General features: G+C 44.7%; 1 protein-coding gene across 2 annotated transcripts in view; it reads right to left on the bottom strand.

The window, feature by feature from the left end:
• The window catches only part of PLEKHM1 (pleckstrin homology and RUN domain containing M1), a 45,208-nt gene that overhangs the window by 20,017 nt on the left and 1,402 nt on the right, over positions 1 to 23,789 (bottom strand). The window contains exons 2-6 of one of the 2 annotated variants that reach the window (XM_090257721.1): positions 22,435 to 22,645; positions 18,436 to 18,524; positions 16,848 to 17,095; positions 14,021 to 14,647; positions 5,140 to 5,542 (exon numbers count right to left, since the gene is read on the bottom strand). In XM_090257721.1, the coding sequence (XP_090113847.1) occupies positions 5,140 to 5,542; positions 14,021 to 14,647; positions 16,848 to 17,095; positions 18,436 to 18,483 (1,326 nt within the window). In that variant the 5' untranslated portion in view covers positions 18,484 to 18,524; positions 22,435 to 22,645. Of the gene's footprint in view, positions 1 to 5,139; positions 5,543 to 14,020; positions 14,648 to 16,847; positions 17,096 to 18,435; positions 18,528 to 22,434; positions 22,646 to 23,789 lie in introns of both variants that reach the window. The other variant, XM_090257722.1, reaches the window with a different exon arrangement.

Below are 23,789 nucleotides of genomic sequence, written 5' to 3' on the forward strand. Positions count from 1 at the left end.
AGGAGGCTGGGCCTGAGGGCAGTGATTAGGGCCAACTCTTAGATTTCAGACTGTCTTCTGCAAATTCATCTGAGAAAGCAACTCACCTCCTACCTCGATCCCTCAAATACAGTCACCCTACTGAGCTCCCCCACGTCCTGCACCTTTCCTTCCCAGCACTTATCACAGTGTAATTGTGACATCTAATTCCATGTCTCTACCCAAAGAGCTGGCCCTTGTCTGTTCTGTTCCATCACTCTACCAAGCATGGTGCTCTGAACTGAATGCATTTAAACAAATTTTTTTTAAAGGAAGATTGAATGGCGCTTGGAATTTAAAAATTTGACAGTGAACTGTCCTCTCAAATTGGTAAATAAATAGCAGTGACTAAGTGACAGAAGCATAGAAAGCTGAGAACCATAGAGGCAGCATACAGGGCATAGCCCCACCCTGTGCAAAGGCATGGAGCCCGCCAGGCCAGTGTGAGCAGGCCACACAGTGGTGCCCAGTAACCACCCAGTGGAGAAACAAATGGACCCACAACTCCCCTGGGGCCTTGGGGTCTGGAAGGGGCGAGCATCCACAGAGCTCACACTGGACTCAGCAGCAGGTACTTTGATCCCACGTCACCGGAGTAACCCACCAGCACCAGACCGCCCTGAGGCCCGCCAGGAGACAGAGTCTGCCCTGGTCAGACCAACCTGCCCATCCCTGCACTTGATGGTGCCCTCCTCAGTGTAAACTCACAAGCTGGCATTTCAAGAGTCTCCGGAGAGTTCGAAAACTATGAATTGATACACACTCGCGCCCAGGTACAGTGCTTGGAGCTGACAATACAGAAGTGAACAGACATGGTCTTTCATATCATGGAGCCAATATTCTAGTCAGGAAGATGGAAAATAAACAAGGAGACAGATAAAAAGATCACCTATTTCACACAGTGATGAGTGCTACAACGTGAAGCAGGGAAATGGAAAAGAAAGTTGCTACTGCTCTGAAGTCAGGGCAGCAGGGGAAGGCTGAGAAACCAGCAAAAGGAGTGAGTCAGAAAAGGGTCCAGGCAAAGGGAACAGAAAGTAGAAATGCTCGGGGCTGGAAGGAGCGTGCTCTGTCCTGAGCTGCAGGAAGGCCAGGGGGTCAAAAGTTGGTGAGCAGAGGAGGAACTCTGTTGATGAGTGAAGCGGTTCTGTGCAGACACTGCTAGCTTGGATAGAGAAGTGACAATGGTCATATGCTACTAATGCGAGGACAGCTTAGCACAAGCACTGTTAGAAAACGTTTTGGCATTATCTACTACATATACCTACCTAATGACCTGTCAATTCCACTCCTAAATATATACCCACAGAAATGAATGCACAGGGCCCTGGCCAGGTAGCCCATTTGGTTAGAGCATTGTCCGGATATGCCAAGTTTGCAGGTTTGATTACCGGTCAGGGCAGGTACAAGAATCAACCAGTGAATGCATCAATAAGTGGAACAACAAATGCCTCTCTCTCTCTCTTTCTAAAAATCAATAAATAAAAATTTATAGTGAAAAAATGAGTACACAGGTTCACCAAAAGGCAAGTACAAGAATGTTCACAGCCACTTCCTTTATAATAGCCTCCAAACCTGGAAACAACCCAAATGCCTGTTAGCAGGAGCATGGAGAAATAAATTATGACATATTCTTCAATAAAATATTATAGATCAATGGAAAAGACCACGCTACAGCCCCATGCTATATGTACAGATGAATCTCACAGACATAATTTTCAGTGAAAGAAGCAAAAGAGTATATATTATATGATTCCATTTATATCAGTTCAATGACATGAAAAATCAATCTCTGGTGATTTCCTTTGGTGGGCTGGAAATGTTCTAGATCTTGATCTGGATGGTGGTTACAGAATGTATATTACATATAATTACTCACTGAGATATACTGAGGATCTGGGTACTTTAAATACGTCATTCCTCAAAACTTTTTAGAAGGGGAAATAATAGTCTTTTAGACAAACAGTGATGGTACAACTGGATATGTGAATGAATAAAGTTGGATCTCATCCTTATACCATATATAAAAATTAATTCTATATGCATCACAGATCTAAATGTGAGAATTAAAACTATAAAAATTTTAGAATAACACATAGAAGTAAATCTTCATGACATGACTAGGAAATGGGTATTAGATACAACACCAAAGCACAAATGACAAGGAAAAAAAGAAGATAAATTAGATTACATCAAGATTTAAAACTTTTGCCCTGGATGGTGTGGCTCAGTGGACTGAGTGCTGGCCTGTGAACCACAGAGTCACCTGTCCGATCCCCAATCAGGGCACATGTCTGGGTTGCAGGTTAGGTCCCCAGTTAGGGGTGCGTGAGAGGCAACCACACATTGATGTTTCTCTCCCTCTCTTTCTCTGTCCCTTCCCCTCTCTCTAAAGATAAATAAAATCTTAAAAAAAAAAAAATTAAAACTCTTATGCTGTAAATTATATGATCAAGGAAGTGAAAAGAACCCTGGCTGGGTGGCTCAGCTGGTTGGAGCATCATCCTGTACACCAAAAGATTGCCGGTTCAATCCCTGGTCAGGGCACATACCTAGGTTGCAGGTTTGATCCCTAGTTGGGGCGTGTTTGGGAGGCAACCAATCAATATTTCTCTTTTACCTTGATGTTTCTCTCTCTCCCTCTCTCTCTCTAAAATCAATAAAAATATCCTCAGGTGGAGATTTAAAAAATTAATAATTAAAAAAATCAAAAAAACAACTCAAAGAATGGGAGAAAATATTTGCAAATTACATATCTAATAAGGGTCTAGGATCCAGAATATATAAAAAACTATTATAACTGTTTATTAACCAATGTCACCCTAATAAATTCAATAAAAGTAAAATAAATAAATTCAATAAAAAGTAAAAGAAAAACCTATTATAACTCGATAATAATAAGATGGATTACTCTGGACAAAGGTTCTGACTGACATTTCTCCAAAGAAGATAAAGAAATGACAATAACCACATGAAAAGATGCTCAACATCATCAGCCATCAGGTAAATGCAAATCCAAACCATAAGGAGATCCACTTCTCACCCACTAGGATGGCACTGATAATAATAATAGTAACAATAACAATAAAGAGTAAGAACTGTTGGTAAGAATGTAGAGGACTACACTGCTGGTGAGAATATAAAGTGGGCCAGCTCCTTTGGAAAATGCGGTGGCAGTTCCTCAAAAGGGTAAATATAGAGTTGCCACATGATCTAAAAATTTCACTCCTAGGTATACATCCAAGAGCATTAAAAACATATGTCCACCCCAAAATTTGTACATGAATGTTTATTGCAACATTATTCATAACAGCCAAAAAATGGAGGTAAAAAAACTCAAATGTCTATCAATTAATGAAGGGTAAACAAAATGTGACATATCCATACAATAGAATCTACAATGGAATATTACTCAGCAATAAAAAGGAATGAAGTAGGGATACATACTACAACATGGATGAACCTTAAAAACTACGCTGACAGAAACCAATTGCAAAAGGTTACATATTATAAGATTCTATCATGTGATATGTCTATAATAGCATATAATAACATATCTATAGACAAAGCAGATTAGTGGTTGCCAAGGGTTGAGGGGAGTAAGGTAGGCGGAGGGAAAAGTTTGGAGAATGCCAGTTAATGGGCAGGGAGAGATAAGAAGGCTTTAAAATTAGATGGTGGTGATGGCTGCAAATCCCTAGGAACATACTTAAAAAACTCTGAGTTCAATGCTTTAATTATGTGAATTGTATGGTATGTGAATTATATTGCAATAAAACTGTTTTATTATTTTACTGTTTTAAATTTTTTATTTATTTTTAGAGAGAGGGGAAGGGAGGGAGAAACAGAGGGAGAGAAATACCAATGTGTGAGAGAGATACATTGATTGGTTGCCTCTCACACGCCCCCAACTGGGAACCTGGCCTGCAACCCAGGCATGTGCCCTGACTGGTAATCGAACCGGCGACCCTTTTGTTCTCAGGCCGGCGCTCAATCCAGCCAGGGCACAATAAAGCTGTTTTAAAAAGGTGTATGTGCCTCTTTTAGTCTGTTTCATGGTCCTGGTTGCACCCTGAGTTATAGGACCTGGAAGCTACAGGCCCAAGGAGAGATGTGCATGGATGGAGCAGAAAAGTAAGACCACGTATCAATAACCACATAAACCCCAGACAGCAGCTGGGATAAACTCTGGGCTTCGCATGTCCATGTGCGCATGTGTATACCATTCACAGCTCTGCATCCCATGACAAAAAAACAAATGTAAAATGGCCAAAAAGCCTGGATGCCCGGGTTTGACTACTGCTCCACTGGGCCAACAATTCTCAAGCCTCACCACCCATGGCCACTCACAGGACTGACTTCCCCCAGGTTATCTACAAACTGAATTGGTTTACTGTAGAACAGTACAATGTGAGTCACGTATGTCATTTTAAATGACCTAGGAGCCACATTTTAAAAAATGTAAAAAGAAGCAGGTGAAATTAATTTTAATAATAAATTTTTAAACCCAATTTATCAAAATATTTTCATTTTAATATGTAAGCAATAAATTATTAATGAGAAATCTTACATTCTTTTTTTCCATACTAAGTCTTCAAAATCCAATGTTTTACACAGCTCATCTCAATTTGGACTAGCCACATTTTAAGTATTCAATAGCCACATGTGGCTAGAAGCTGCCAAACTGAATAGCAGAGTTCTAAATCTGGATCATGTTGCAAAATGAGTATTTTCAAAGGTACTATATAAAAATACTAATTTATTAATAACAAGTCCTGAGGAGGAAACCAAGGCTCAGCGAGGTGAGGTGCCCTGCCCAAGGCCTTAAGGCACTAAGCAGCAGTGATGCAGAGCGGAGAGTCTGTGGCGAAATGAGAATTATCTTCCCACAGGGTCGATGTGAAGATGACGGAAGGTACCCATGGGCACTGACTGGCACAGCAGTCACTACTCACACACCATTAGCTCCATCATCACGATACTATTAACACTAACACCGCCCAGGGAGAAGGGGAAAATGGGGAGAAGGCAGAGACCACTTGGGGTCACCACCTGGGGTAACCCTGACCAGCTCTGAGACATTTCACCAAGACCACCCCCAGAAGAGCCTGTCCCACTCACCGGACTGGTGGGCGAGGAAACCGTGAGGCTCAGCCCAGCTCCGCCATCCACTGAAGGCTTCTGCTGGCCACTCCCTTGACCGACTGCTCTCATAGAACTAGAAGGCTGCTGGTCTGGAGTGCTCCCCGAAGTGACAGCTTGGGCAGTGCCCAGATGCTGGAAGCCCAGGATGCCAGGTGTCCGGGGAAGCGGTTCTTGCTTGTGGCCACCATCCTGAGTCTCCAAGGCAGCCTGGGTGGGGAGGGGCCCTGCAGGCACATCGAAGTGCAGGGCTGTGCTGCTGTCGTCCAGGTGGAGGCTGCGGAGGGGCAGTGAGGGCTGCAGCATGGGCATCTCCGGTTCTCGGCCCAGCCCATTGTTTGGCACAGAGTTTACCTGGGCTTTGCTGAACTCCGACAACACCCTGGAAGTTTTTAAACAAAGAAACCTGTGTGACAGGTTGCGAGCTAGAATGCTGTTTTGCGATTGAAGAAACATCACCCTCGTCATCATCTATTGCCGTCCTGCACTCACACAGCCCAGCCCTCCTCTGATGCTCCCCACCAGCTTCTCCCCAGCTGGGACCCAGGCAGACAGGGTGGGCAAGGGAGTTGCAGAGCCCAGGATCTCAGGTGAAAAGCTCAGGGAGCAGAGAGAAAGAAAGGCCTCGATGTGAATGGGAACTGCCTGCCTTCACCTTCTGCACAGGCCAACTGTGGGCCTGGAGAGTTTGCTTGGCCAGACAAACGGGTACGTGGGCAGTCATCTCCCCGAGCCAGCTGCGGCCCGGCCCGCGAACAGTGTCTCAGAGCTGGGCTTCCCAACGGCACCGAGGCACCAAGATCCCACCCCTGGCACTGGGACTTAGCTGAAGGGAAGACCTACTTTGTTCCCGGAACAGTAACTGGCAGCAGGGTTAGGGTGAGGCGCAAAGGCTGGTTCACCTCAGCGATGGCCTGGCAGTGGAGTCAGGGAAGGTCCTGATCCCAGAAATTGCTGCTGGGGATCAGTGACCACAAGGAGCATGAGTGTGCACACAAGTATATGAGGTGTGCACCTGCTCACTTCTCCCAGTGGGACTAGCTCTTCCTGTTCCTAAGTGGTGCTTCTGGGGCCACAGGGAACCCGTGTTACTGCCTTTGTACACACACACACACACACACACACACACACACTCCTGAGCCTTCTGGAATGTGCACTGGCTAGTGGCTGCTCCATCCTCCCTGTCCTGAGGCTTCTGAGAATCTAAGTTCCATTTCTGAAGTAAACCTATTTGCTGGCTCCTCTTCTGCTTATGAACCCAGGTGAATCTGTCACGTACAAACGCAGGTTCAGATGACAACAAAGCTGCCTGGAGCCTGAGTGACTGCACACATCTGCCCTAATGGCTTAGACTGGGTCCAGAAGGCACACCAAACTCCCCTTAATGTGGGCTTAAGGAAACTAAAATTTCAGAACTCAGGTTTTTACCTGATCATGTTCTGGCTGAGCTCTGCTCTCATCTCCATCATCCAACCCCAAACAACTTTTCAACACACTCTAGTCAAGAATAGGTGACCAACCTACACATTTGTGGGCAACTGATTTTCAACATGGGCGCCAAGACATTTCAATGGCGAAAGAATAATCTTTTCAACAAAGGTGCTAGGATAAGTGCATAGGTCCATGCAGTTGGACCCCTACCTCACACCATTTGTTAAAAGATTAATACAAAATAGATAAAAAACCTAAAGAGCGAGCAAAACTATAAAACTCTTAGAAGAATGCAAGTATAAATCTTCATATCTTTCGATCAGGCAATGATTTCTTAGATATGACATCTAATGCATAGCAGCCAATAAAAAACATAAATTGGACTTCCTCAAAATAAAAAAAAACTTTCATGCTTCCAAAGGATATTACTACCAACAAAGTGAAAAGACAACCCATAGAACAGGAAAAATAGTTGATATCAGATACCATATATCTGATAAGGGTTTAGTATGCAGAATATATAGCACTCTTATAACTCAGTAATAAAAAGACAAATATCACAACTTAAAATAGGCAAAGGATATGAATAAACATTACTCCAAAGAAGACAAATGGCCAATAAGTGCATAAAAATATAGATGCTCCATATCATTAGGCAGTCATGAAGTACAAATCAAAATCACAATGAGATCTACTTTACTCCCACTAGGATGGCTATAATAAAAAAGAGAATAACAAGTGTTGGCAAAGATATGGAGAAACTGACACACACATACACTGTTGGTAGAGATGTAAAACGGTGTAGCCTCTGTGGAAAAGAGTTTCACAATTCCTCAGAAAGTTAAACATAGAATTATCATATGGCTCAGGAATTCTACTCATGGCTATATGCCCAAGAGAATTAAAAACATATTCACACAAAAACTTGTACATGAATGTTCTTAGCAACACTATTCATAACAATCCGACTGTACATTAACTGATAAACAGGTAGACAAACGGAGGTATATCCATACAATGGAACATTGTTCAGCCATGATACTGAATGGGGCCACATTCTGAAAAGAACTAGGGAGACAGATTTTTGACAAACATCCCCTGTGAGATCCCAGCTCCTCATGAGCTCCTGGGAGGTGGTGTTGTGAGGGATTAAAAGCAGGGATCTGTAGTACTTCTGGCCTTGGTTAGTACATTGCTAAGCACCCCACAACAGTACCTAAAGTTCATAGCTTTAACTCCATTATCTGTAAAACAGGTGTGGTAACAGCACCCACTTTGATGACTGGGACAAGGATTAAATGAGATAATATAGATAAAGTACTTAGTAGAGTGTCTTACACCAGTTAAATACTCAACAAATGTTAACTTCAATTTGTTATTATAGCTGTTTTTATTATCATTGATAAGACTGCTCAGCCTCCATGTCCACAAATATAAAACTGTAAGGAAAGGAGCAGAATTATGGAAATACTCACTAGTATTGTTACCAAAATGGTTACCAGTTATAAATAAAACTTAATCTATGAGAAAGATTTTAACGATAGAATAGATTGGGTGTTAGAATAAATGAGTGACAATGCATTAAGAAATGCCACAAAAAAGCAGGAATCTTGTCCGATAAATTAGAGCTTCCACCAAATCAAAACCAAAGTCAAGGTGAAATCAAGTTCACAGAGTTTTACCAGAATCACTTCTGGTCTTCAGGACCCAATGAGAATAAGAGAGGCAGGTACCTCATTTGGAAAAAGTGCTAGAGATGAAATTTTGAAGGAAAGACAAAAGAAAAAAAACTGAAAAAATTTGAAGAAAATGGAACACAGAGATTAAATAGAGAAATTGCTACCATCTAAGTACTTCTGTCTTGTGCAGGGTAGTGGTTTTCAAAAACATCCTGTTCAAAAATTTTAAAACCTGGTGCTTTCACTTAGAAAACAATCTGAAAAAGTGTATGTATTACATGCATATGTATCTATGTGTGTATGTGGGAGATAAATAAAAAGCATGGCCTGGAGACTCTGGGTGACCACCTTATGAAGAACCCCTGCCAGGTGGTTCTGAGCCTGTGGTTTTCCTGAACATGTAGACTATCGTGTTGATGGCAGGTACATGGCAGTCACTAATAAATGCACAGAACTGGACTGCATATGCTAAGAATCACTTCCCCCAAGGGAGGGCCTCATGATAACACCTGACAAATATTACTAAGCAGCTTTTTTTGCAGTGGTGTTTATAGGGACAAGTAGAAGCATAACTGATGTCATCAGTTCTCAGGAGTGCTCAGCACTAAATGACAGTAACACTACCTATTGGGCACTCATCATGGGTTAGGTACTACTCTAAGCACCATCTGAACTCATCTCATCTTTCTGGCATTCCTTTAAACATTATTATCCCCATTTTACAGATGAAGACATCAAGGTCAGAAGAATGAGTAAACTTGTCCAACGTCAAAAAGCAGGTTAAGGAATACTCAGGCGGTCTGGCTACCAGTCCACATTCTTAACCACTAGACTGTACCTATGCTTCTCAGGGATAATTATAATTCAGACCCAACACACACAAAAGAAGCCACTCAGGGCAGTCAATCCTCTATTCAACCAGGCAAACTGCAATTTGGTTTCAGTGAAATATTATAACAATACATTTAACTTTGAATGTTAGTGTTTCATACTTTTTGTTTAAATGTAGATGTTTTAATTTTACAGTTTTAAGAGTTATAAGCAAAAGGCATTTATGCCTAATTTTAAGTTAAATTTAAGTAATATATTAAAAGCAGCTTGAATGAACCCGTAAGAGCTGGTGAGACTCTTCACCCTTAAAACATACACTCCATGAACTGCTGGTTTCTGTGACTTCTCAAAGACTCACTTCAAGCCCAGTTCTAAGAAGGCTGGGTATATGCTTGTGTGTCTGTGTGTTTAGTGTGTGCTGGTTCCTCACTGTCCAGTGCTGGTCTGGATATCCTGACCTTCCCTCCTTGAGTTCCCCATAATAATCACATAGAGTGGATGATCACTGGTTCAATGACCTTATGCTGGAATTTTCCAATCACAAGACTCATGAAAGATAAAGGCAAGACACATGACGAAGAGAAGGCTGGCTGGTCTGCAGGAGGAGGGAGAGGCCACAAAGGGCTGAGACTCATGCGTAAGCCTAATTCCTGAGCAGGTCCAGCCATGCTGAGGCAGGGACTGCTTCTTTCCAACGTGTTCTATCTAAAGCCTCCCACCTGACATTGGAAAATTCTGTCTAATGTGCTCAGTGTTCAGAAGCTGTTTCTGTGGCCTACCAGGCATTCTTTTGTGTGCAACTCACTACCAGGCATCTGATTTGATCCTCAAACAGATCCTATAAGGGGATCTCCACTTTAACGATGAAAAAAAACAGAACCTCAAAAAGAGTCAGCAATTTGCCTGACATTGGACTTGCACGTGGTAGAACAGGGCTTGAAACTAGATGTGCTCCAAGTCAGTCCATCACACCACCCAAAACTGGTGTTATTCCTACACCATGTTTGAGCTCTGTAAAGACTTGAACCAAAGATGGGAGAGGTGAGAAAAAGAAGGTCCCAAACAGGGTCTGATGAAACATGGATCAACTGAGGGAAATGCTTAACGAAAGGCTACCATTTTTTACCTATTAGATGAGCAAACATCTAAAAGGTTGATAATACCTTCTGCTGACAAGGCTGAAGGGACACAGATGCATTCCTGATGGAGTGTAAAAGGCAATAGCTGTGAAAATTACAAACTAATCTATCCTTTGACTCAGCAATTTTGCTTCTGGGAATTTACTGAACAGGGCTAACTGCATAGAATTAAAAGATCACACATGCAAGGTTACTTACAAAACAAGGTTACTTACAAAACACTGAACTCCAATGTCCGTTAAATATAGGGCTGATTAAATAAAAGAAGGTACATCTGTACAATGGAAAAATATGCCACAGGGAAAAAAACAAAAGAAACTCTGCTCCAAAACTAGGTGTAGAATAGTGTATTTATACTAGCTTTTGTGGAAAGAGGTGGGGGAATAAGAAATAAATTTTTTAAATCTGCATATGCAGGACTTCTATTCAAGATAGAGATGTGGGTAAACATGCTTCACCTTCTCGCACAGCCACAGAAAGAATTACAACTAAACCTCAAAACAAATAACACCTAGAACCATCAGAAAATCGAGCTGTATGGAAGTCTGATAACCAAGGATGTAAAGAAGCCACGTTCATCCAGACAGGTAGGAGGGGCGGAGACACAGAGACCAGCAGAGAGGCCTAGAGATGTGGCACAGCACAGGCGACCGTGGAATGGGTGGTCCCACATTCGCAAGTGGGGAATAAAAATTGGGAGGGACACCTGGGAAGCGAGGGATCCCAGCCCCAGGTCCAGGAATCCAGCACCAGGAAGATAAATATCCATAACTTCTGGATGTAAAAACTAGTGGGCATTGGGACAGCAGAAGAAACTGCAGGACTTTCAGGAGACTCCACTTAAAGCAGCGGTTATCAACCTGTGGGTCCGCGACCCCTTTAAGGGTCAAATGACCCTTTCATAGGGGTTGCCTAAGACCATTGGAAAACACATATATAATTACATATTGTTTTTGGATTAATCACTATGCTTTAATTATGTTCAATTTGTAACAATGAAATACTTCCTACGTATCAGATATTTACATTACGATTCATAACAGTAGCAAAATTACAGTTATGAAGTAGCAACAAAAAATAATTTTATGGTTGGGGGTCACCACAACATGAGGAACTGTATTAAAGGGTCACGGCATTAGGAAGGTTGAGAACCACTGACTTAAAGGGTCTGCACAGAGTTAAAATATATGCAGACCCACCACCTCTGGGTTTCAGCACCAGGGCAACAGCTGGAAGGGCGCCAGTTGGACAGGGTGGACAAACCTCCAGAAGCCAGGCAGTGGCATTGTCCCCTCTCCAAGTTCTACCCCCACACAGAGCACAAAGTGGTGAAGCTGGTTGCCCCACTCTGGCAATTACCTAAGGCTCTGCCCCACACAATTTACAGGTGCCTTTTCTACAATAGGCCATGCTACTAAGACAGGGAGTCAGAGCAGCTCTACCTAATATACAGAAACAAACACAGGGAGGCTGCCAAATTGAGGAGACAAAGAAATACGGCCCAAATGAAAGAAAAGAATAAAACCCCAGAAAAAGAACTAAATGAAACAGAGACAGCCAACCTATCAGATGCAGAGTTCAAAACAATGGTGATCAGGATGCTCGAAGAGCTCACTGAGTACAGCAATAAAATAAAAATACCCAGGAAGAAATGAAGGTTATACTAAATGAAACTAAAAGAAAAATCTACAGGGAACCAACAGTGGAGGAGATGAAACCAGGATTCAAATCAATGATTTGGAACAAAAGGAAGAAATAAACATTCAACTAGAATAGTCAGAATAAAAAAGGATTTAAAAAAACTAGGATATTATAAAGTACCTCTGGGACATCTCCAAACTTTCAACATTGGAATCACAGGGGTGCCAGAAAAGAGGAAGAGCAAGAAACTGAAAAACTTATTGGAAAAAATAATGAAGGAAACTTTCCAAATTTGGCAAAGGAAATAGACATACAAGTCCAGGAAACACAGAAAGTCCTGAACAAGCTGGACCCAAAGAGGACCACACCAAGACACATCATAATTAAAATGCCAAAAGTTAAAGATAAAGAGATAATCTTAAAAGCAGCAAGAGAAAAGCAGAGAGTTACCTACAAAGGAGTTCCCATAAGACTATCAGCTAATTTCTCAAAAGAAACTTTGCAGGCAAGAAGGGACTGGCAAGAAGTATTCAAAGTGATGAAAAGCAAGGACCTACAACCTAGATTACTCTATCCAGCAAAGCTATCATTTAAAATGGAAGGGAAGATAAAGTGCTTCCCAGAAAAGGTAAAGCTAAAGTAGTTCATCATTACCAAGCCATTATTAGATGAAATGTTAAGGGACTTAATTAAGAAAAAAAAAAATCAAAACTATGAACATTAAAATGGCAACAAATTCACAACTATCAACAACTGAATCTAAAAAAACAAACTAAGCAAACAACTAGAACTGGAACAGAATCACAGATATGGAGATCATTTGGAGGGTTATCAGCTGGGTGGGCAAAGCAGAAGAATGGGGTGAAAGGTGCAATGGATTGAGAGCCCACCTGCAAACCAAAAGGTTGGTACATTTCCCAGTCAGGGCACATGCCTGGGTTGAGGGCCAGGTCCCTGGTTAGGGGCCTGCGAGAAGCAACCAATTGATGTCTCTCACACATCACTGTTTTCTCTCCCTCTCTTTCTCCCTTCCTTTCCATCTCTCTAAAAACAAATAAGTAAAATCTTAAAAAAAAAAAGTATAACAAGTAGGTACAAAATACAGGGGGATGTTAAGAGTAGTATAGGAAATAAAGAAGCCAAAGAACTTATATGCACAACCCATGGACATGAATTAAGGGGGAGATTGCTGGAGGGAAGGGGGGGGTACCAGGCAAAGGGGGGCAAAGGGAGAAAAAAAATGAGACAACTGTAATAACATAATGAATAAGATATATTTAAGAAATAATATAAAATAAAATCTGCATATGCATATCTGTTATAGATGCATTTAAAAACATTTGGAGAATATACAAGAAAATACTTATGGTTATACAGGTGGAAAAGACTTTATCTGATACATGTTAGATTTTTTAAATTGTTTTTTTAACTAAAGTTTATTTTTAATTGTATTTTTTCATTACCATTTATCCTCCTTATACTCCTTCCACCTCCCACTGCCCCTTCCCCTCTACATGTTTTATATTTTTTAACCATAAAAAGATTATTTATTCAAAAATTAATGTTAAAAGGCCTGAAGGAAGAATGCTCTGCTCAGGATCGCTTCTCTAGTCAGTGTTGTCACTCCACACGCCCCTCGTTCATACCTAGGCCTGGCCCCATTTGTCTACCACCTCCTCCAGGCAGCCTTCAGGTTTGTGGCCTCTAAGAGGTCTTCAGTGAGGTCACAGATCACCCTTATGCACCATGCTTCATTGTATTTTTTGCAAGATGTAAATATAGCTTTGAACTATTAGGTTCCCTCTCTCTCAATAAGAAGAAAATAATATTTTACACTGAATCCCAGAGATTAAATAACCTGTCAAAAGTCACCCAGGACAGAGCCGGAGCTTGAACCAGCTCTGAGCCCTGTCTGAATCTATTCTCCTCACTGCCCACACTTTGCCTCTAGGTACAGCTCCCAGCAACTCCAGTCCCTGAGGAAGAGACCATGTTCCCTTCCCTTATGCCCTAAGAGAGTTCAGTACTCAGTGGCAGGTGATCACATGCTGTAGGAAGGAAGGGAAGGAGGGAGGGAAAGAGGAAGAGAAGAAAGAAGGAAGGAAGAAGAGGGGCAAGGAATGGAGGAGGGATACTCACTCCTGCAGAGATGGGTCTGAGTCATCAGCATTGGCTGTCCCCAGGTCTGAGTCGTATGACATGGGTTCCTCAGAATGATCTGGACTCTTGGAGCCATTCTCTTGGAGCGGGAGGCTATCGGAGTTTAGGCTGCAGGACAGCTGGGACGAGCTGGCTGTGTCTAGGCTGAGGGAGGAGGCAGTGAGCTGCCTGCTCCGTTGGATCTTATGGCCCGAGTGCTGGACTTCGATGTCATCTGAACCTGAGGAATGGGAAATGGAATCCAGAGACTCCTTCCGCTGCAGTTCTGTACCAGAGGTAGTGATAGGGTCCAGCTCAGAGAGTGGGCAGAGCCCAGAGAGGGCCAGAGGGGTGAGCGTCCACTCGTTTAAGATGGCGGACTTGTAGGAGAGTTCGAAGGACAAGGACGTGAGTCCCTGCAGGAAGCTGAGGAGGAACTCGCTCTCCTCGGCGTCTCGGAGCAGGGCGGTGGGCTGATAGTACTCGCGCAGCTGGGCCTGCTCCTGGAGGAGCAGTTTCAGGTAGCACTCCATCAGGCCGTCGTTGAGGGCCAGGCGCAGCCAGGCCCGGCCGCGGCCCACGTCCGTGCTCACGAAGACCAGGTGCTCCAATTCCGAGATGGTGTGTCTGGGAATGGGGAGAACAGAATTCTTTCAAGAAATGACTTGGAATCACTGAGATGACATTTTATACACTGCTTGGCAAGAGCCAACAATCACGACTGCAAATATATACAGACATGAAAAGATTCTTGGATAACAGTCTTTTAAGGGGAATTGAGAATTACTAAGCAATAACCCCCAACTTTTTGAGGCTGTTGTCATAAAGGGTAATTGCCATTTTCCTTACAACTACCCCTTGCGCCCCTGATACTACCTGCCTACATCTAGGACATGCCCTGGCTGGTTTAGCTCAGTGGATTGAGCGTCGGCCTGCGAGCTAAGTGTCGCTGGTTCGATCTTCCAGTCAGGGTACATCAGAGAAGGAAAACTCTGACTCCAAAAAACCTCCGCTGCCTTGCGGCATACCTCTTCAGGGGAAAGGCTAAGGGAGTAAACCCCGACAGAAAATCCGGAGCCGGAGTCCCTAAGGCGGTTTGACGTTGTAGTCAACACCGGCAACTCCTGCGGCGCACCTGAAGCCAAGCTGTATTGACTCCGTCTTTCCCTTGGACCCTTCAGCTGCGAAGAGAGGGGGGGTCTGCTGCATGGGCAACAGCAGACCCTCCATATTACCCTGCCCAGGCTCTGTAGCTTCAGCGTCATCGCAAGATGTCGATTCAACACCGGAGGAGACAGATACTACCATGTCACTCCCGAGTCGGACTGCACAGCCATTCTCGGCGGTGCAGATAGACTCTTAAGAAGCTACACCATCGTCTCTCGAGACGGACGGCTGCCGCCGACGACATCTAGGACATGTTTGCTGTGCTCTTAAGTGCAAGGTCCTTGGAGCTGTGAAGACACAGAGCAAAGACATGGCCCCTGCCCTCTGTCCAGGTAACTGCCTTTCAGGGGCACACCTGTTGTTAGTAAAAAATGCCATCATTAGCAAAAAATGCCACAGAAAGGGCAGTATCTGAGCTGGGCTTTGTGGTATTTCAAGAGGCAAAGATAGAAGGAGAACTTTCTAGACACATGGAACTAACAGGAAAAAAGGCACAAAGGGTAGGAGAACAACAGACCTGTAACAGAGTGGGGGGCACTCCAATCACAACATGGGGAGGGGGAGTGGGTGACTCGGTGGCAGGGCCAGGTAATACAGGGCTCCGAGTATCAAACTGCTGAGGAGAAGTGGGGCAATGGTCCCCACATCCAGCTGTGCCTCAGAATCACCTGGGGAACCTGGTCAGCATACAGATTCTGCGGCCCCAACTGAGTGAACCAGACTCCAGCCTAGCACTTGGGAGCCTGTGGGTTATAGGTTTTTGCGTAGCAAAGTGGTTTGACCTCAGCTATGCAGACTTCAGGGTGGGCTTCTCTGGATAAGATCAGGCCCCAGGTGTACCAAACTCAGATTCTGAATGCCTCTGATTAAATGTCCCTCCTGTGACTACCACAGTCCCCTGCTCATGTGTCCTGCACCAGAGGGCAGAGCATGCTCTTTGGACTCAGTGATTGGCTCCAGTTAGCTTAAGTTCAATGTTAAGAAAAGACAGAATGAGATAAGGGGGACAATTAGGAAGCCAGTGTCACTCAGGAGTGAGGTAAGAACCTGAGACATGGCAGTGGCAGTAGGCATGGAAAGGAAGATTAGACTGACAAGGCACCTCTGGGCTGAAAGTGGCATTTAATAGCGCTTAGAGGCACAGTGCCAGCTACTTGCTCCAGAGTGCAGGCAGTTAGGGGCAGGGCCACAAAGACAAGTGTTTCAGGGAGAATATTCAAATGCTCTACCTGGATTCCACTCTTATTAAAAAACAAAACAAAACAAAACAAAAAAACCTACCTTGTTATGAGTATAATACTTAGCATAGAGATGTTCAAATATTCTAAGGTAGGGCCCACAAACTTCTGCAAAGGGCCAGATAGTGAAGATTTTAGGCTTTGCAGGCTATACAACCTCTGATGCAACTATGGAGCTCTGTCAGGGTGTGGCAAAGACGGCACCGCGGAAGGGACCAGCCCAGTGGCTGGAAGCAGTCCCAGGCGGTTACATGAGGAATGAGGGGCTGAAGAGTCTCGGCCTAACAATAACCCCTACCTCAGCCATCTCTGTTCTAGAACACAGAGCGCCTGTTGCTCTCCCGCACAGCTACTGATGAAGGGCCCAGTGTCCCACACTCCAAAGCTCTTCCCCAAAGCAAAACCTCCCCAGCTGATCTCACTTGTGGGTGACAGCTTTCAGGAGGGGCCAGAAGACAGGCTGAGGCAGAGGCTTCTGGTAGGCACTCTTCTTCCTCTTCCCGCCAGCCTCGGCTCGGATGTGCTTGGCATGCAGGCCGTGGATGAACACGGCCTCCAGGGCGCTGCACATGGCGTTGGCATCTCCGTCCTCGCTAGTGACCACTGTGTCTGAGGACACATACTGCTTCTGCAATGCCTTCATGGACCCCACTAGCTTCTTCTTGATGACCTAGGCAGGGAGGGCCAGATACAACACAGGCCTTTAGAAGATCCTATGGTGACCTCTAGAATGTAACTCTGTCGCAAAATACATGCACAACTACACACCTGTATGTATGTATTATCAGTATATGCCTTCTGCAAAACTAGCACATGCTAATTATAGAAAATGAAGATAAAGTACACAGAAGAGGCCCTCCCTGCCTGGGTAGCTCAGTTGGTTACAGCATCATCCCACTATGCCAAGGTTGCAGGTTTGATCTCCAATCAGGGCACATACAAGAAGCAACCAATGAATGCATAAATGTGTGGAATAAGAAATCAATGTTTCTCTCTCTCTCTAAAATAAAAAAATTAGAAATAAAGTATATAGTTCAATGGTTTTTAGTATAACCACAGAATTGTATAATCATGGCCACTGTCTAATTTTAGAACATCTTCATTGCCCTAAAAAGAAATACTGTACCCATTAGCAGTCACTTCCTATTTCCTTCCCCCCAAACCTTGCCAACCATTAACATACTTTGTCTCTACAGACCTGCCTATTCTAACAGTACATATAAATGGAATCATACAACAGGCAGCCTTTGTGTCTGGTTTCTTTCATTTCAGCATGTTTTCAAGGTTCCTCTTTGTGAAGTGTTCTTCATTACTTCTTATGCCAAATAATATTCCATTGGGTGGATATACATTTTTATTTATCCATTCATAGATTAATAAACATTTGGGTTGTTCCCACCTTTTGGCTATAATGCTGCTATGAACATTCATGCACAAGTTTTTGTGTAGAAATTTGTCATGCTCTCAGTTTTCATGGGTATGTACCTAGGAGTGGAATTGCTGGGTTGTATGTAACACTATGTTTAATTTTTTGAGGAACTATCAAACTGTTTCCTACAATGGCTGGCTGCACCATTTTACGCTCCCACCAGCAATGTTTGAGGGTCGCAATTCCTCCACAACCCCACCAACACTTATTACTGTTTGCCATTTTGGTTACAGCCATCTTGGGAGTGTGAAGAACAATTTCATTATGGTTTTGATTAGCAGTTATTGATGGTGAGCATCTTCTTGTGTATTTACTGTACTTGTATATCTTCTTTAGAGAAATCCTTAGTCTTCACGTAACTATATTAAATTCTAGTTGTTGTTTTATAAATTCTCATTTTATCACTAATAAGATGATTTAGAAAGGGCAGGACCTCCTCAGAGCTTGCTTCTGCTATAACTTTTTCTCAGTCTGAGGCCTCTCTTTCCAGACAATGTCCATACATTTCAAAGTGAGAAAAATCAATAACATGGCTGTCCTGTGCACCCCTTCCCCACCCTTGCTTCTCCCTTGTCACCTACCGGGATGGCCGCCCGGGGGTCCAGTCCATTTTCTACCACTGAGAGCATTTCCACTCACACAGCAGCTCTCAAGAAGAATCACATGACACCTGCTGAGACAGAGGGTGGCTGGATGAGTGAGCCCCCCGCTTACCGCCTCAACACCCCTCCCACCTATCCTCATACCCCCAAGAGGGCAGCATGAGGTCAGCCCTTTTTACTCAAATCATAACTGAAAGAAAGGCTTTCGCATACTAAAGTAAAACCGAGAGTAGATTTTATGGAAAGAAACAAGGAAGGAAAAAAGTCTGAGGGCCCGGATCTTGGAAGGTGAGGAGCCCTGTGTGCCAAGGATGGATCTGCACCAAGGAGTGGGAGGAAAGGACTCTTTAGCGCACACCAAATGCTGGCACAAAATATAGGAATGAAAGGCTGATGATTTAGTTACAGAGCTGATGGTGCAAGGAGATGCTTTAGCTGCAGGTGCAGAGAACCCTCAGGGACCAGGAAGCAAGCTTCATATATTGCATTCAGGGCTGAGCTTTGCAACTGCCCTCTCTGACTCCTTCCAATCTAGTGTCTGTCGCAAACCAGTGAAAAGTACAAGTGAAACAGCTTCAAAAGGGAGCCTCTCTTGTTACCTATCTGTGTCTCCTTTGGGCTGCAAGGGTCAAGCTTGAGTAGCACAAGGACATGTGTAAAGGGGAACAACACGGGTTCTAATCTCAATTTGCTGTTTGTCGGGGGCCCCCTGGGAGAGTAGAGAGACTTGGAGCCCCGCGCAGGCCAGGAGAAGGAAACAAAGCCTGTAAGACCTGACTGGAAAGCTGGAAAAGCTGGGTACCTGCCTCGATGCTATAGCCAGTGGGCCCCGGTGGGAATCGGGCCATGAGAAAATGCTTTATGTCCTTTGAAGCTCGCCCTGTTCTTTTATCTCGCTTGATCGCTTTATTGTACCAGCAGCAGGTTTTAACTTTAACTCAGAATGAACTCACCCTCCCTATTTTATGGCCCTCTGAAGTCTCTGTGTCCAACACACCCTGACCTGAGGGAGATCTCAATGTTCTCTCAATTGTTATCCCTGAACAGTATCTGTTTCCTGTCATCAGCGCTGTTTAACATTGATTGGTGAGCTTTACGTGCATGCTATGTGCCCTTAAGCTTACTGCACTCAGTAAAAGACCTTGGAGGAAGGCAATTAGGGCATTTGTCTCTCAGACATTTGCCTGCCTTCTCTCTCCTAGCACAGGCTGCCTGGGAACTCTTCATTTCATCTGCGACACTAGGGGATCTCTGCGGGTCGGGGGTCCCCAACAGCTGTTAACCAGCACTATATCAGGCCGTTCAAATGGAGATTATGACTATGAAAAATGCCTAGGACAGGGCGTAATATGTACCAAGGACAAATGGTATCTATAATCCCAGTGGATGTGGACACTAAAATGTATAGTCAGCCCTGGCTGGTGTGGCTCAGTGGATTGAGCGCTGGTCTGCCAACCAAAAGGTCCCAGGTTTGATTCCTGGTCGGGGCACCTGCCTGGGTTGAGGGCCAGGTCCCTGGTTGGGGGCGTGCGAGAGGCAACCGATAGATGTGTCTCTCATGTATCGATGTTTCCTTCCCTCTCTTTTTCCCTCCCTTCTTCTCAATCTAAGAATGGATGGATAAAATCTTTAGGAAAAAAAATGTATAGGCAAAGAGTACCATTGCCTTAATCAATATGCACAGGGAGGTGGAGTCAGCACATAGGAAAATCCCTCAGGCAGCTCGCTTCCTCCCAGGAGCAGCTGAGGGTGAAGTGAGGGTGGGGCTAGGGGCTTGGGTCTTAGTCTGAGGGGGCTGCTGGCTGGCCTTCCCACCCCAGCAACTTGGACAGGCCAGGACCAGGCAGACATATTCACATCTAAACAAATATCTAGCAATCCCACAGCTGAGCATGAGGGGACACCAAAAATAAAAGGTTATTGCTGCTTCTGCTCCCCCAAAACCAAGGCCTGCATCCTTTACATATATTGCCTCATTCCGTTTTTCATAACCACCCTAGGAGGGCCCTTTTATTACTTCAATCTGACCCATAAGAAAGAGAAGCTGACCCAGGCCAAGGAACCTCCCAAGATCCCAGAGCTGATAAGGTCAATTCCTCCGGCCTCCGGGAGGACAATACCCACCATAGCTCAAGGGGAACCCCAGACTCCTGAATGAATGCAATAACCTCCCTTCTGGAAGAGGCGGGTGTGAGCTAGGGCTAAGGGGTGGGGGGAAAGGGAGCAGGAAGGAAAAGGGGGCAGCGGGAGACTGGGGGCGGGCCCTTCAGCTGGGGGTCCTGGTGGAAAAGGCGGATTCGGTCCTGGTCTCTGGAGTTGGCAGCAGGTAAACAGGGCCCAGAACCAACCTCCCAGAGTAAGGACACACAGAGGGAGGGAGGTAGGCATGGAGTGGCCACAGGAAGAACACTAGGCCCTGGCTGCAGCCCTGTCTGACTGCCTCACCCTTCACCCATATTCCTGCTCACACCTACCCGGCATCTGCAGGGCCCTCCTTGGAGACCAGCTCCACACTCTGGCCACCAGGGCGACAGGGAAAGAGGTATGTGCTGTGGTCAGAGTCCCCTTTAAAACGTGCCTGGTCCTGGAGGCTGGGATCCTTCTAGGCTACCTCACACGGCCCAGCAGGCCAAGTTTAGGTTCTCTAGCTCCAAAACCCTGTGCTCTAACCCCTTTCAGCAATCCCAGCGGCCTAAGGCCAGCCCTCAGGCCTGTGCTTCCACACATAGCCTCAAGCTCCAAAACTGCCCTTCTCTCAGCCAGCCACAAGGCCAGGCTCTTAAGGACTTAGGCCTTAACAATCTGAATCCTAGTCTGGGTCCATTAAGACCCATTAAGGGAGGGAGGCTTATCAATAAGTGGGTGCTCTAGCTAAATGCAGGTCTACAAAAAAAAAAAAAAGTAAACTGAGGCTGAGAAGTCAGAGCAGGGTCAGATAAGAGACAACTAACTGTCGCCTAAAACAAAGTGTCAGAAAAGTGACAAAATGACAATAGCCTAGAGGAATCCAGGAGAAAAGCCACCAGATAATTCACTGGGACTCTGGGGATCAGACTACAATTTGGGGCACACCTTTCACCAGAGGCAGGTAGGCACCCTACCTATGGTGTGCGTTACATAATGCTGCCGAGACAGGAAACCGGCTCCGAGGCAGGAATTGGACAACCTCTGACTGGGAACTCGTTGGTGGAACCAGAGCAGGGCTTTGGGTCTCCTGACTGCTAAGTCATTGCTGAATCATTCTCCTCGTGGCCCAGGCCCCAAGCCACCATCCTATGGGGCTGGTTCCACTCCCTGTCCTCAGAACACTCTTCACTGATGCCAAGAACCAAACCAAAGAGAGGTGTGGCTTCCAGGAGACCTAAGCTGAAGGGAGTAAGTAGAGAACCTGAGCACCAGTGGAATTCAGCAGAAAAGGTGACTGCCTTTTAGGAAACTCCAAGTCCTGCTAAGTCTCCTTCTCCCCCTTAGTACTGACTCACCCTGACATAGCTCTTCAAGCTTCTCTAATCTCATTTCATGCCTGCAACAGTCCTGGGACAGGAATTTAAAAAGAAGACCAAGGCTCAGTACAAACAGGCCCCAGGTATGGAAGACAATTCTCTGGTTTCCTCATTCCAATTCCTGTGCCTTTCACCAGACCCAACTGCCTCAGGCCCTTGATTCAAAGTTTCAGGCAAACTTAATACTTACCAACCCTTAAGAAACACTCAGAAAGTCCATTTATTAAATAAGGCTTAAAAACAACAAGAAACAATCTTGCCGATCATATCTGTAGCCCCAACCAGCTATGGCCAGGTTTTTTCCATGGTACCCAAGTTTCAGAGCTGTCCTTTCTTAAACGTTCTGACACACAGTTAGGAAGAAATTGTTCTAGTTGTTTTCTTCACTATATTGCCTGGCCCTCTAAACATGTCCCATTTCACTTCCTCCAGAAACCAAGGAAGAAAGGAAAAAAATGGCTTACATGAGACTTACATTAAAAGAAGAAATGAATGAGCCACTTCACTGCTTTTCAAACATTCCATCCGGCAGTAAACAGCAACCTCCTCTCCTTGGAGACTTCGTAACCATTCCCAGCAGCCTCCTCTCTGCAGCCTGAATCTAATCCAGTACCTGGCTGTTCAGAACAACAGCCTGGTGTTTGCTCCCGCTACTATAGTACCAATTGATGAGTCATGGTTTTCAACTGGAAAAAAAATGGCCATGTTATACTCTGATTCAGAAAGGCAGCTGATCTTTCAGCCACGTGAGTGATGAATGAGTAAACAGCACCTCCTTCTACCTGAAGAAAACTGGATTTCTGGTCCAGAGTTCTATAGCAGGTGTGCTGGGGGAACTAGGCCTTTGAAGCAAACAAATACCAGCTGGAGCCCAAGTAACTTCTAGCTTATGACTCCTAGACCAAGGGCTGGTGGGTGAAGCCAGAAATGTGAGGTCAGTTAACATTGGCTATTTTTTTCTTCCCTCTTTCTTTCCATCCAATAACAGCCATCTCCCCCACATTCTTATCCCATATCCCTTGGGATTCTAGCAAGGGCCAAACTCTGAATGAATAAAAATAGGGACTTTGCACGGCCCATTCACCATTGTATTTCCAGCGTCTAGAACAGTGCATAGCACACAGTGATACTCAGAAAACACTTGCTGAATGAACTGATGAATAAAATAAAAATAGGGCTCAGGGCAGGTATCTCCATTTCATAAACTGTGGGAAGTTGAAGTATACAACTCTTCAGAGGTAAGAACTCCTTCCACTAAACCAAGCTGCCAACAGGCTGAAAATCACTCAAATCTATCATACTTTACTGGGGAGATACTGGAGGTAGGAAAACATTCAATTTTCAAAGGAACGAGACTATAAAAGGCAGGCAAAGACAATGGCCCTGTTTGGGGCCTTTAAAATTGCTGTCATCTGGCCACCCCCTTGAAACCAGGTCACCAGAATTTGGAGGGAACATGTACTCAAAAAGCCCAGGTTACAAATGCTGAGCATGGGGCCTGAGCACCTCAGGATGTCCCTGTGCCTCAGCTACCGTGAGATAACTTAGCGCCCTCTGCTCATAGGTAACCATGGTGGCCGAAAGTCAATGCAGCCCCTGCAAAAACAGGAAGAGACTCAACAGCCTCCATACCTACCTAGCCCTCAGCCTCCTCAGGACCTGCTCACCTACATCCTTTATAACATATAGCATCACCTCTGGAACCCAGTGTTCCCTGTGGTCAATGCTGGCGCTGATCTGTTACCAGACGTGGCGCAGAGGAGCCCTCTGTGAGAGTCCTTTCCAAGAGCTAGGACAAGGCATGTGGACATGGTTCTGTAACCACAGCCA

Source organism: Furipterus horrens, unplaced genomic scaffold (genome assembly GCF_987537825.1).
Source record: "Furipterus horrens unplaced genomic scaffold, mFurHor1.1.pri manual_scaffold_11, whole genome shotgun sequence".
Classification (NCBI taxonomy): domain Eukaryota; kingdom Metazoa; phylum Chordata; class Mammalia; order Chiroptera; family Furipteridae; genus Furipterus; species Furipterus horrens.